At 40.7% G+C, this 13,122-nt stretch overlaps 1 protein-coding gene across 8 annotated transcripts in view; it reads right to left on the bottom strand.

Moving 5' to 3' along the window:
- Positions 1-1,678: 1,678 nt before the first annotated feature.
- SCAI (suppressor of cancer cell invasion) overlaps positions 1,679-13,122 on the bottom strand; it is a 44,135-nt gene continuing 32,691 nt past the window's right edge. For all 8 annotated transcript variants that reach the window (XM_075112469.1, XM_075112461.1, XM_075112467.1 and 5 more), the window contains 7 exons: positions 13,035-13,113; positions 10,820-10,919; positions 10,249-10,330; positions 5,313-5,385; positions 3,473-3,646; positions 3,133-3,233; positions 1,679-1,988 (listed from right to left, as the gene is read on the bottom strand). In XM_075112469.1, coding sequence (XP_074968570.1) covers positions 1,839-1,988; positions 3,133-3,233; positions 3,473-3,646; positions 5,313-5,385; positions 10,249-10,330; positions 10,820-10,919; positions 13,035-13,113 — 759 coding nt within the window. In that variant the 3' untranslated portion in view covers positions 1,679-1,838. The remainder of the gene's footprint in view (positions 1,989-3,132; positions 3,234-3,472; positions 3,647-5,312; positions 5,386-10,248; positions 10,331-10,819; positions 10,920-13,034; positions 13,114-13,122) is intronic.

Raw genomic sequence — 13,122 nt, 5'->3', positions numbered from 1 at the left:
TCCACATCTCAGGTAACAAAGTCCTGCCATAGTCCAAAGAAGAGCAGCACCATGTGGTGGGGGGCTCAATACACCAGCTTCAGGACAGCTTAGAACAAACACTAGCATTCACAGAATTTTTTACACTTGGGAAATCAAAGAACATGGCAGAAGCTTCAGCCCAGCTACAAAGAACCTTCACGCTAACTTCCCAGGTGCTCTCCAGCAATTCTTGCCGTTCCGCACCGTGCTCTCCTCAGCTGACCGGGGTCCATCAGTGCTGATCTGCTGCCCTTCACTATTCCGGCTGACTAGATTGTACCTTGTATGACGGCACTGCAAACAGGCCTACCGTGTAGGTAGCCAAGGACTAGGTAGTCACCGAGTTCTGCATTTTTTTCACCTGAAAACAGAGGCATTGCTGGGATTCAACAGAAAAACATTGATCAGACTTGTCCTTTCAATACTTTTCTAGTAGCCCATGGAACAGTGAAAACTGACTTTTAAATTTTAAATATTTTCAGTTCCTTCTCCTTGCTCACACCTCTGCTGTCAGGAGTTGCAAGAGGTCCCCTAGCTCAGCAAGGAAGGCAGTACAGTCCAAATGAGTCAGCAAGCCCTTTTCCCAGGAGTCAGAAGAGCCTTCTCCAGCAAGAGCCTTTACACAGGCCACTGTACTCCTTAACATAGCCAGACCGAGCACTGTGGGCTGAAGGAGCATTATAGGCTGAGGGAGCCTACAGTGCTCCCAAACGCAATTACAGCCCCTCAGTTTTACTGCTTCTAAGATAGGACTGAGAGGCGATGGTGGGCATGCAGAACACTAGCAGGGCTTTATGGCAGCACCCGCTTTGTTTAACCTGCCAGGGGAGCACCAGCATCTCCCCTAGGGCACAGGGGTCCAGACAAATGAGTGAGAGGAAGGACTCGTATTCAGCACTGTATGGGACATTCTTTTGGCTCCTATCAGGGACTGGTAACCCTGCAGGAGCCATACGTTCCATCCACACATGGAAAGGAGGGATAACACCTGTTGGAAATGTAAGAATTTCTGTCTAGTACCTCCAAATGAAGAATGCCCTCTCCTCCTGGAAAATTGTGGCAGCAATACAAATGGCAAGATGACCCATATTACAGTGAGAGATGGAGGCTAGCTTTCTTAGTTTTGTAATTTGTTAATCTGCTAACCACCTACCCAATCAGGCAGAGTGGAAATTGTCTCCTTGGCCAGCAGTACAAAGTTCATCTATAAAATTGCTGTGTCAAATTTGTAGGGAGCATTAAGTAACTTTACAACTTCACTTCGAACCCACTGCTCCAAATGCAACTTCACTGTCCACAGTTTCGTCTACTTACTTGCCTAAGACTGAAAAAATATATTTGTTATGAAGGACTCTGTTTTATTGCTATTGTTGGTCCGCACTGTGTGGTTCCATCTTTACCATTTCAAATCCAGACTCTTTGGGGATAAAATATTGTTTTTCTATTGATTTTTTTCCAATTTCTTAAAATTGTATAAAAATAAAGGATTTCCACAAATGTGGGCTAAAGGTAACCAATAATACTTCTATGCTTAGGATCAGCTGTTGGAAATGTGGTTGATAGCCACAAGACCACAAATAAACCTCTAGTGATTCTTTAGTTTAGCATTTAAAAGACATGAAAACTTCGGCTTATAAAATTGACCCCATACAGAATGGAACAGCTAAACTAACAGCTGTTTATTATTACTTTTTAAAATAATGGTCCTAAATTTAAAAATAAAATCAAGTACTTCCTTTTATGATTTTTCACATTATAAAACTGCACCATTCAAAATCTGTGGCCAGGGAAACCCCTTTGCAGTAAGACAGTTTCTCTTAATAGTCATCGAGGGTGTTTTCCAGGAAAACATTCCTAACATCCAGTATGGAAGCCAGCTCCAAAATGTGCTTTTGGAGGTGAGGGTTCTCCACCGTTTCATCTCTCGGCAGCTGAGGATAAGATTCTGGATAATTTCGAGTCTCCTGCTAGATGACAGTGAAAAAAAAGAATCAGACATTCATTTATTTTTATACCCTTTGTGAAGAAGATTGCAAAAGGCTAATTTTGTTTAAGAGGTATCCTAACCTGTTTAGCATGCCACAGAGAGAGAAAATATTCCAGCATTTTCAGTTTTCTCTTTCCATTGACCAGAAATGGTCATAGTGGCCACACAAATGCCCATTCATCTAAGAGGGTTAATAATATGTTCACAGAAGCCTTGCCAAAAAAAAAAAAAAAAAGAAAAAAAACCCATCCAAAAAAGACAAAAAGACTTCACATATACTTACCTGCTAGGATGGAGTTAATTTCTGGAAATTATAGACGTGTAAGCATCTCCAGTAGGAGATTCATCTCATCCTAAAACGAGTATCTAAGACACTGGGGCAAATCTACGTCCACTAAAGGAAGACCTGCTTCTTTCCCCCAATATCAGAGAAGCCTCGGTAACTAATTTAGGCTTGGAAAGCTACTAGCTCTCTGCAGTTAGACAAAATTTCAGTGTATTTCTCTGCTTCAACTTCCATTTTTTTCTGTAATGTTTAAAATGGAGCAGGCAGTTTATATGCCAACACTCACATATATAAAATGGTGTAGATCCAGAAGCAGACTTCACTGTTGGCACAGCATTAACCAACAGGGAGAGAAAATACCATCTTCCGTTTAGTTTATTCATTTACACTTCAAAGACTTTTCAAAATCCATTCACGCTAGAATACATTCTAGCGATAACGTTCCACTCCTCCCCACTTCCTCTTACATTCTTGTCCTTGTATTTCTCCACAACCTTTTTAGTTGTGTAGAAATAATAATCTTGAATTATTAAAAGGGTTTTTTCTAGCCGACAAGGCTGTTCAGAGAGAAATAAATGAATCAGAGTGTGTCTGCTATTTATGTTGAGGAATAAGGCTTCAGCAAGTCAAAGGCTTCATGCCATTAGAGAGATAAAAAGGCACAGATTCAATACAAGCTGTAAGCGTTAGCATGTGAGCATCAGTTATCTTTCTGAAGTCACAGTGATATGCCTAGCCCTAAGACCCTTCCATCCTGAGGCAGTGCAGTTCTATATGCACTGGACTGTTGTTCTCACAAAGGGAGATTTCCCCAAATGCGGGAAACTCGACTGCATACCCGGAAAATTTTGTGCATCCTCATAGTAGCCGAACAGAAGATAAATCTTGTTAGAAGCAAGCGAAGAAACTCATCCCCAAAAAATTGAAGGAAGGACTGATCTGTAGAGAAGGCAAAGACAACTCAGTTTAGAAAGGCTTAAAAAAAAATCCCAACCAAACAAACAAAAAAACCCAAAACACAAAAACAGAAGAAAAGAAAAGAGACTTGAGGGAAACCACTATGAATTCTTGTGCATTCTCCTATTCACTATTCTGCCCCGTGGAACGGCTGAGCAGTAAAAGACAGCGTCTGCTTAAGCAGCATGCTGAGGTTCAGCTGTGCATCTTTAGGCACGTACCTATGGATCGGGAGTGGGTCAGCAGCTGGGCAATGTCTCGGTTGATTTTTCTAAGGTAATCTTGACACTTCTCCCACAGTCCTCTGCGCATGCTTGATAATCCAGAGACAAATAGGAATGCCATTAAAGGATTGTTCAGAAAGAGTGTGAAGAGGCTACCCCGCTGAGACTGATCTAAAAAAAGAAAAAAAAAATCCATAGACAAAGAGATACGTTCGGCACATGAAACAGAAAAGCTGTCCCTGCCACAGAATGAAGTCGCTCACCCACTAAATTCTGTAACAGCGGAACTACTGCTTTTTGTTAGCTATATCGTCTCTCCTCTTGTGGCAGATCTGTTCTCAAGATGACGCAACGACTAGCAATAAACGCTTACTGGAGATGTGCATTAACACTGAGAGAAATGAGATTTTCTCATTAATTGTGGGAGACCAAGATCTTCATTTTGAGCACGTAACTTGAACACAAAAGTCAAAACTGAAACAACCGATGGAAGTCACTGATTATAAAACCTAAAGAGAGGTATTAAGCATGGACATTCATATTCCCTTCAAAAAACCAGGCAGTTGAACCTATACACCCCCCCAAAGTCTACATAGTTGCCCTTTGGTTGGGCATCACAATATGCTAAAGCCATTGATTGTTTGAACACTGAACTCCGTGATACACAGAGGCCCAAGCTTCATCTCCATCAACTGGGAAGTTAAAAAGAAAGGCAATGCCCGTAAGATCATGTGCCCAAACACTAAAGCCACTTCCTCATCAGCAAGGATTACTGACTTGGTTTGGTGCATTTGCTTTTTATTTCTCAGGACTCGGGCATGCAGCACACACGCTATAATGCCACGCTAAGCAGGGGCTCAGTTAGGTTCAGCCAAGAAGTCTCTGCATGGTGCTGGGGTGCCCAGTCCAGCACCCCCTCAGAACCACAGCAGGACTTTCCCAACTGGTCCATGAACAAAATATAAGCGTCCAGTATTTTTATACAGTCCTATTTTTCAGAGTTTCTGTTTAAACAGGGTTCATTATTACAGTATTTATTTTCTACATAAGTTTCAGCTAAATAACAGGAACAGTTTCAAAACAAATGAGAAGCTTCCACTTCTTGCACATTCTCTCATAATACTTGCCTAACATCATTCTATGTGGCTTAAGCTAGATCTTTGTACTTGTCTTTGAGATGGGTAATAACCTTAATGTGGCAAATTTCAATGAGAAAGTCTCCAATGATTTATAGTGGTCACAAGGATGGAAGGATATAACGTTTCACTGCCTGTTCCTGTGATAAACACACCTCCTCAGGGCATACAAGGCCAATAGTCTTCCTTAACTTACCCTCCGAAATCAGAACAAGATCTGAGAAGGTTTTGCTCTACAGCTGGCATTTCAAAGCTGATACCTTAACTGACTCTGCTCGCTTTCTGGGACTAATAAAGCTACCCAAAATGCTAATAAAAATCATCATTATAGAATCATAGAATGGTTTAGGTTGGGAGGGACCTTTAAAGGTCATCTAGTCCAGCGCCCCCCCCCACCCCCCCATCATCATCATCATCGTCATCATCATCATAGTCGTCCCAGCACAGGCTGGCGATTTTCTGAGTCTTTGTGTAGGAGAGACTTTGCCTCCTGGCACTTGTTGAAGCTATCTGTAGCAATATCATCATTGTTAGAATAAATTACTTGCCATAAACAGTAACTAAACGTTATCACACTACTGCAGGGAACATTAATCATAGTGATGAAAAGCTATCTTCTCCTGAAGAATCTAAGTTATATTTGTTTGGGACAGATACATGGTGCAACTGCAAATTGTTAGGAAATGCAACACTACACATACCTTGTAATGCTTTTGGATATGCTGTTGGAGAAAGCAAGCACACCAATGGCTGTCCAAATAAGTTTGTGAAATTCTGTAACAGATAAGAAAGCAAAGTATTCATGGTCACTTTGCTTTTGAATATTCAGCAGGTTAAGAGTACGAACAAAGACTATTAATGACAGAGAACACACTAATGCCCGTCACACCGTTAAGCACTGGCAGTAAGGCTGACACATTGACTTACTCACAGGTCACAGCACAGGAAGGATATAACCCATTACATTTTAAAGGAATTATAATTCTCTCATTTCACTGCTACCACTACCAGACACTAATTTCATGGAAATATGACTTTCAGTAGGAATACATTACTTGAAAAAAATCATGTTCTGCAATAAAAATGAAAGCCATTGGCTTTCAGGTCAAAATAGGTCTAGCATCTGTCCTCAATGCCAACTGAACTATCCGGTCAATGTAATTTTTCTCCCCTTTTTTTCTCTAGCAGGAGTAACTATTTCTGATGAAACAGAAGAACAGTGAAGATAAATTTTAAAATAAGCTTCCTTTAAAGCCAAGTATGTCATGATCTTAACATCTGCTCTGCTGAACCCTCATTTTACAATACTCTCTTCATGCACCTTCCACCAGCACCTTAAATATTGCCTCAGTGTCCTGTTGCACAAGAATTTCTCCAGAAACCTCAAATGACGCCGTTGTCCAGTTTCACCAACATTTACCTGGTAACGGTCCTGCCGTGCATCTGTCTGGTAGGCATACTGATTGGTAATAGTGATCACCAAGGAAAAAAACTTTACTTACACAACCTCATTAGCTGTCATATGTCTCACCAAAACAGCATTCTTAAAACTGAAGGCTTGCAAAGCCACAGAAAATGTAAATGATCAGGTTTTATCCTATCAGAGCACATATCCAAACCGTGCACCCAGAGCACATAAGTGCAACGCACATGTCTGCAGATTATATTCTTAAAATTGGCAGGTTACGAGTGTGAGGTATACATCACCAGAAGGATTTGCTTGTGCAGAATCATCAAAAGCTAATTTTTAAATTCCTTCTGGCTTCTGCCTAATTCAAATGGAACTTTCCCTTCCAGGCAGTATATTTCAATTAAATTAGTTACACTGAATTAATTTAATCTAAGTCTGCTAAATACTAAAGACAGTAATCTAGTCTAGTCAAAATAAAACATTTCCCATATCTGACAGAGTGCTGACTAGTCCTAAACCCCTTCTATTTCTTTAAGAGCCCAAGGGAGATTTATAATGCTTGATACTAAGGTTTGATCTCTAATGAAGAAACAAAGACTATTACCATGAAGACAGTAACTGCAGGCCAACCCAGTAATTAGTAAAACTGTACTAGAAAGAAACATTTAGAACACCAGGAGCCACCCCAGACATTGCCCGTTTGAACTGAATACACACCAGCAGGTTACATGTTCTCAAGTAACATGAATGCTCTGTATGCAGGAGCAGATTCACATGTCGAATTCTATCTTGTATCACCCAGTTAGAGACCAGAGCAGACTTTCCACACACTCCATCAGAAAAATGACAACGCAATTAAACACTGCCTACAGCTATAAAGCAAAACCAAGGGTCACTCATGTATCTCAGGAAAGGCATTACTTACTGACAGTATCTGAGATCATTTTGGACTCTGTCCCAGCAGAGAGTAAGTCAACATAGCTATTAAGTCCTGCAAAGAGGAGAAACTACACGGTTTAATGCTCTGGAAGACAGCTGCTCACACCAGTCACTACATCTCAGCTACAGACCCAGGAGGAGAAGACACTCAAGCTTCCAGGTACCTGCCTGAGCTCCTGCCCAGACACGACTGCCTACAATGGCCCAGGATTCACTCACCACCAGCACCTCCGCTCCTGATCTCCACAGGAAAATGCTGTAGGTGTACACACAACAAAGGAACAGGAGCATGTTACAGCCATGGCTCGGAGTAAAGGACCACAAGGTGCACCAGAAAAACCCTGCCCTGCCGCCTGGATGTTGGTAGCAGCTCTGGGTAAGGAATGCTGTACCTTTTGGTGCATAGACAACTCCAAAAAGGGCAAAAAACATTTTTGTTTCAAAGCTGACTTTTTTTTTTACTTCAGTATTCAAGTTTTCCAACAGAAACTTTGCTGCCTTTTAAAATGCATCTTGTATACACCTCTTTCCAAAAAAGAACTCGGCATCTCCAAAAGAAGTCGCCTCACATGTAAGCTTTACTAAGCTGCGTACTTATACCACATCACCGACAAAGGCCTTGCATTCTTACTGGCCAGAGTTTTAGGTTTGGTTTTGTTTTTTAAAAACTTTGCATTTGACCATAATCTTAGACAACCACAGCTGCAAGAAGATATTTATTTTAGAGTATTATTTCATCCATATATACAGTGGTAACCTTCAAGAACACAGCCGTCTATATTTAAATGGAAGTGTTAAAAAAAAAGATTCATGGCTTTAAGTAGATACGCTCGATATTTGCAGTTAGCTTCCACTTTCGGCTAAATATATAGGGGAGGAAGCTGTTCAAGTGCCGCTGATTTGACAAACTGGCAAGTCACTTCCTGGCAGGACTTACTTTCAATCATCACCATTTCAGCCCTCCAGAGAGAGGGAGAGGATGAGAATGTGTGCAGGAGAGCAGAAATGGCTTGCAGAAAAAGATGTGTGAGCAGTTGCTGTTGCTGCCAGTATTGCTAGCAGTGACATTTAAATGTCAGGATAGCTACTGTCCTATCAGAAAAGATCAGAGCAGCCATGTGGAAAAAAGTCAGTACAGTGACTTCAACTTCGCACACAATTGCACAGAACCTTTGTTTGTGCCCGTGCTCGAGTCTACAAAGCACCTCATGACACACCCAGAGGAGAGTCACAGGACAGCACTACCAGTATATCCTGGTGACGAGGAACCAAGCACGTAAGCACACACAGAACAACGACAGACAAGAATTTACAAGGGCTAGAAAATACTGAGATTGAGAGCTCTGCCATCTACCTTCACTTGAAAAGTAAATGAAATGCCTAAACCCACCCCGCCGCATCTATCTGCCTAGCTTCAATGGCAATAGATTGTGAAGGTGAATGCTGAATATACTTTTTTAAATAGGGGTCCATGCTTTTTTTTCCTCATTCTCTTTTTAGATTCCTCGCAATTGTGCCCACAGAATTCTGAGCTGGGTCAGAGCTCCTAGCAGCCACTTCCATAATCCTGTCCTGAAATACTTCTAAAACTCACATTTCTACACTCCTTACATACAGGCAGAGTCGGACTTCTCTCATACCAGCTGCTCTGTGTGGGGTATTTTAGACTACCGATGGTCAGTTTGCTGCAGAACAAGGAAAAGAAACTAAATGGAAATTACAAGGTTTGCTTACTGTGTGCCCACAAAATCTAAAGGCAATTCAATTATCAAGTGTAAATGTAATACAAAAAGCAAATTCTACTGTGAACACTTGACAGTTATTTTTACAAGAGCTACAAATCTACATGTGGGAAACCATCACCTCAAAAAGACCCTTTGCTCTAAGCTGTCCACAAAACGCTGGTTATGTCCAGAGCTGTATTTGATTTAAGGGTCACCAGGAATCCCTTACTCTCTCTTACAAAGCTGATCCACTTGACATCTTTCAGCAATTCTACTAGAGAGGAAGGGGGTAGGAAAACCAAACCCACACAAGAAAACAAACCCCAAACCCAAGCCTCATATTTTACCCTGAAACAAAACCAAACCCCCGTTGTTATACTGGAACAAATGTCAGGAAAGAGCGGAGGAAATCCCTACCAAATCCTCATTTTCTCAGAAAGACAAATAAACCATTCTAATTGTATTTCCCTCCCTTTAAATGGGGAAGGAAATTTCATAAAAAGCAGATCTGCACTGAAATCCAGTGTGGTGAAGTTAAATGCAGTAGGATCTAAAAAGCCCTTTGAAATACACTACAATTCAAAAACCAAAAACCCTACAGAGAAGCCAGATCATTAAGGTTGTCAGGTAAAAGTTCCCTGGCTCAATACAGAACTCGTCTGAGTCATACCCATCACTGATTTAGTACCTCTCGTCGGCCAACAAATGCCTTTAAAACAAATAACACAAAGTGTGGATACTGAACAAGGAACAAGTTCGTCTGGCCACTAGACGTCCCTATTCCTCCTCTGAAGTGCAGCTGTGAACGTTCACTCTTCTCACTGCAAATAATGGAGCTATAAAAAGGAAGATGTAAAAAAGTGGCACTTTCCCCAGATAGAGCACATTCTTAATATCCCATTCATGAATGAAATGAATGTCGTAATGTTATCCAGATGCAACTGGCAGCTGAGATTGAACACGCCTGCTTCTGTATTACCCGAATCGCAGATCCCCAAAGGTGATTTGGCATGGAGTAACTCTACTGTAAGTCCACAGACCCCTAGGAAGGAGGCTCATTGTCCGAGCATATACCACTCTACAGTAACACTGGATGCTAATTTGAGTCTTGTTATTTCCTTGGTTCAGACACTTTTCAGACACAGACACCCCGTGTTTTATAAGAGCAGGCTCAATGCTTTGACTCCTTTCGGTTGCTTAAAAGCAACTGAGTGTTGGATGACTGGAAAAAAAAAAGGCAGATTAGTTATCTCCCTCCCCCACGCACACACACCAAGATTTGTCTTTGGTATATAACAAAAATAAACCTCCCACCAGAGACCTTGGAAATCTTGAACCTTTTTTCCCTCCAGGAGGATTTATTACTTTCCAATGAGCGGCTGTTCATGTGCTTCTGCTTCTTGTTCCTATTCATAGGATCAGATCCTGACTAGCATGCACAACCTCAAAAGAAAAGAAAGACTAAATACAAACTGTTTAAAAAAATAGCCTGTTAAAAGTGTAAGCTAACTAGGTGTTGACACTGTATCCTACCATACGAGTAGCTGCCTTCAAGAGCCTTACCTTATAGGCGACGCTGTTTGAGGAGTCCACGATGATAAACAGGGGCTTTCTTGTGAAGGGGTAGAGATCTCCAGGGTGAAGACTGAAAAGAGAAAGGGATGCTTCAGGGCACTAGAATGGCTGCAAAGCTGTTACACTGCACAAGTTTCTCAGACACACAGCTGCCCCTGTCCAGACAAAAAGCAAGCACATTCCTCATGTCCCAGTCCTCAGATTCATCTCCAGAGAATAACTGCAAAACTAATTTGGTGTTTTGGACTTATTAGTAACATGAGCTATTGGACTTCTTATTAGTTCTTTCCCAACAAGAGATGTTTATCTGCTTGAAAAGTCATCCACCATTAACTTGAAGTTTTCCAGTAATTAAGAATTTACGTTAAGTCACAGTAATACCCTGGAGTGCTTAAATCATCATTTAGAGTTGCATATTCATTTCTAACTGTTCAGATTCAAGCCAATCTACATTACAGTGTCCTGCGCCAAAGAGTTTGAATTCAAGAGGCTTTGATGCATTTTCTCTATTAAAGACAGATTCTTCTGAATTTGCAGTTGTCACCCTCATGAAACTTACCAGTGCATCTCCTTGTAAGACTGGTTTCGCTTGTGGATAGCATCCCCATTTATAATGTCCCGGTTACTGTTTGTCAGAACACCACCAAAATCATACGGACCTACACATGGCAAAAGGAAGCTGAAATTAGCAGAGGTAACTCACCTCTGTTACAGATTTAATGACTGCATGAAAGGGAGGAAGCAACCACAAATCCCAGAAAACTAAGTGAATCTGAACTACTGTAGTTGTAAGGAGGGGATGGAGGAATGTGGTGGCTTTACTAACTACATATTCCATTTTATGCGTTTTTAGTAGTTTCAGCATGTATCAAATAGAAGCAAGCAATGCAACTTTGTAACTTTTAATTTATTTATTCACGATTTATCCACAAACATAATCCAAGAGATCCAGATATTGGTTCTCATTACACTACATAGCAAAAAGATTAAAACTCATTACACATTTCATCCAGGTAAATTAATACCTTTGTAAAATTACTACAAGAGCTAGCCTCTTCTAGGTTCAGACTTTGATCAAAAAATGAGGCTCAATCAATCAAAACCCCTGTGGCCTCTCAGAATACATATAACTATCATCTGCAGTTATAACACTGCAAAGGGGAGAAGAGAGAGCTCAGAGAATGAATATGCTTTCAATACCCCTAGAAAGGACAAAACAATTTTAACCAAGTTTCAAATCTGCAGCAAAGGCTTATTTTTTTATTATTTCAAACACAGAAATCAGTTTTTAAATGCACACAGCCTGGACATGTGTTCCTACAGTAAGCTAAAGGAATATTCTGCTAAGTTTGCACAATCGAGCTACCCACCTAACTGTCTGATGGAGAGCAAAAGTGAAAGTAATGGCCTTGAAAAATATCAAATCCTACACAAAAAAAGTGCTAGAGATACCAGGAGATATTTCTGCCATTGATATGGGTATGAAATGTCACTAACATTAGAAAAATAAAGTATCAGGAATTCCTCATTCTGTTATGCATTTGCAGAGTTGGTTGACTCATATTTGGCCACCAAACACAACTGTTTCAGGTTTGGATACATAAGACACCTTTCCATTTTAAGGGAAGGTTTGGGAATAGAAAATTAGGAACAGAACATACATTAATTTAGCACTGTTACAAATGTCTCATGTGAGCTGTCAAACACAAATGGCTTACAGGCACTAACAGTGCAACTTGCAGCTGCTCTCCCTTTTAATAAAGGTAGAACTTTTTGGTCTGTGCAGACTACACTACCTTATTAAAAGGATGCAGTTGTAATGGGGTTCATTTAATGAAAACTGAAGTCTGACCATGCAGCTCTTCAGATGACAGAGCTGAGATGCCTCTACAGCAAGGTACTGAGCTGAAAGAATACATGCAGTGAAATGGACATAACACAGGCTTTAAAGACCACGGTTTAGTTAGAACCTATCACCAGGTTGCAGCAAAAAGTAAAATGTTAAAAGCATTTTAAAAAAATCACTGCCACAATCCAAAGCTGACAGGGATTTTTTTTTCCTTTAACATTTTGAGAGCTCTGTAAATCATGCATTGGGATGGACACGGCATGCATCTTATAAAGGAATGCAAGTCTCAAACAGATGAGGCATGTACAATATTTAGGATGTTAAAAACTTTTTCCTTTTCTTTTATTTTTTCCTTAAATTATATAAACAGATCTTTTGACTGCGTCTACTTCAGCCAAACCGTTTTCAGCTTTTAGATTGCAGCTGCATCCAAATATTCTGCTAGGTTGCAAAGAACAGGAGGATGAGGTGAGGGGAATTGTCAAAAATCATGAGAAGGGCTTGAATTGTCAGGTTAACAAGCGTGCAAATAGAACTGTCCCTGCAGACGCTTCAGCCCTTTTACCACCCGTCTCCTGACCATATGTTCTCATCGCACTGGAGATTGGAAAGAATCACAAAGTGCCATTTAGCCGTTTTATTAACTTTACACTGATGCATCAATTGAGCCATGTGGTCCTCAAACTTGGTGAAGCTTTTAATACTTCAGATGCATCAAACCTGTCTCGGGTTAGCGCACACTACTTAAAGCACAGGGAATTAACTATTGTTTGGGGGAAAAAAAGGCTATCTTACTAAGCAGACAGGAGAATAAAATTGACTTGTCTTTTAAAAGGAGCTTTGTGACATCTTTCTTGGTCACTTGTCCTGGAACATACAGAGAATTCAAGCCCTGTTCATGACAGGGAGCATTCCTTTATTGTACCTTCACTATCCGAACGACCTGATGGAAACACGCCCGTGGCAGACAAGTATATCAGCAGTACACTGTTTGCAGGCAGCTCCTGAAATTC

Source organism: Phalacrocorax aristotelis, chromosome 17 (genome assembly GCF_949628215.1).
Source record: "Phalacrocorax aristotelis chromosome 17, bGulAri2.1, whole genome shotgun sequence".
Taxonomy (NCBI): domain Eukaryota; kingdom Metazoa; phylum Chordata; class Aves; order Suliformes; family Phalacrocoracidae; genus Phalacrocorax; species Phalacrocorax aristotelis.
Note: the sequence above shows the minus strand (reverse complement) of the source record. Positions and strands in the feature narration are given on the sequence as shown.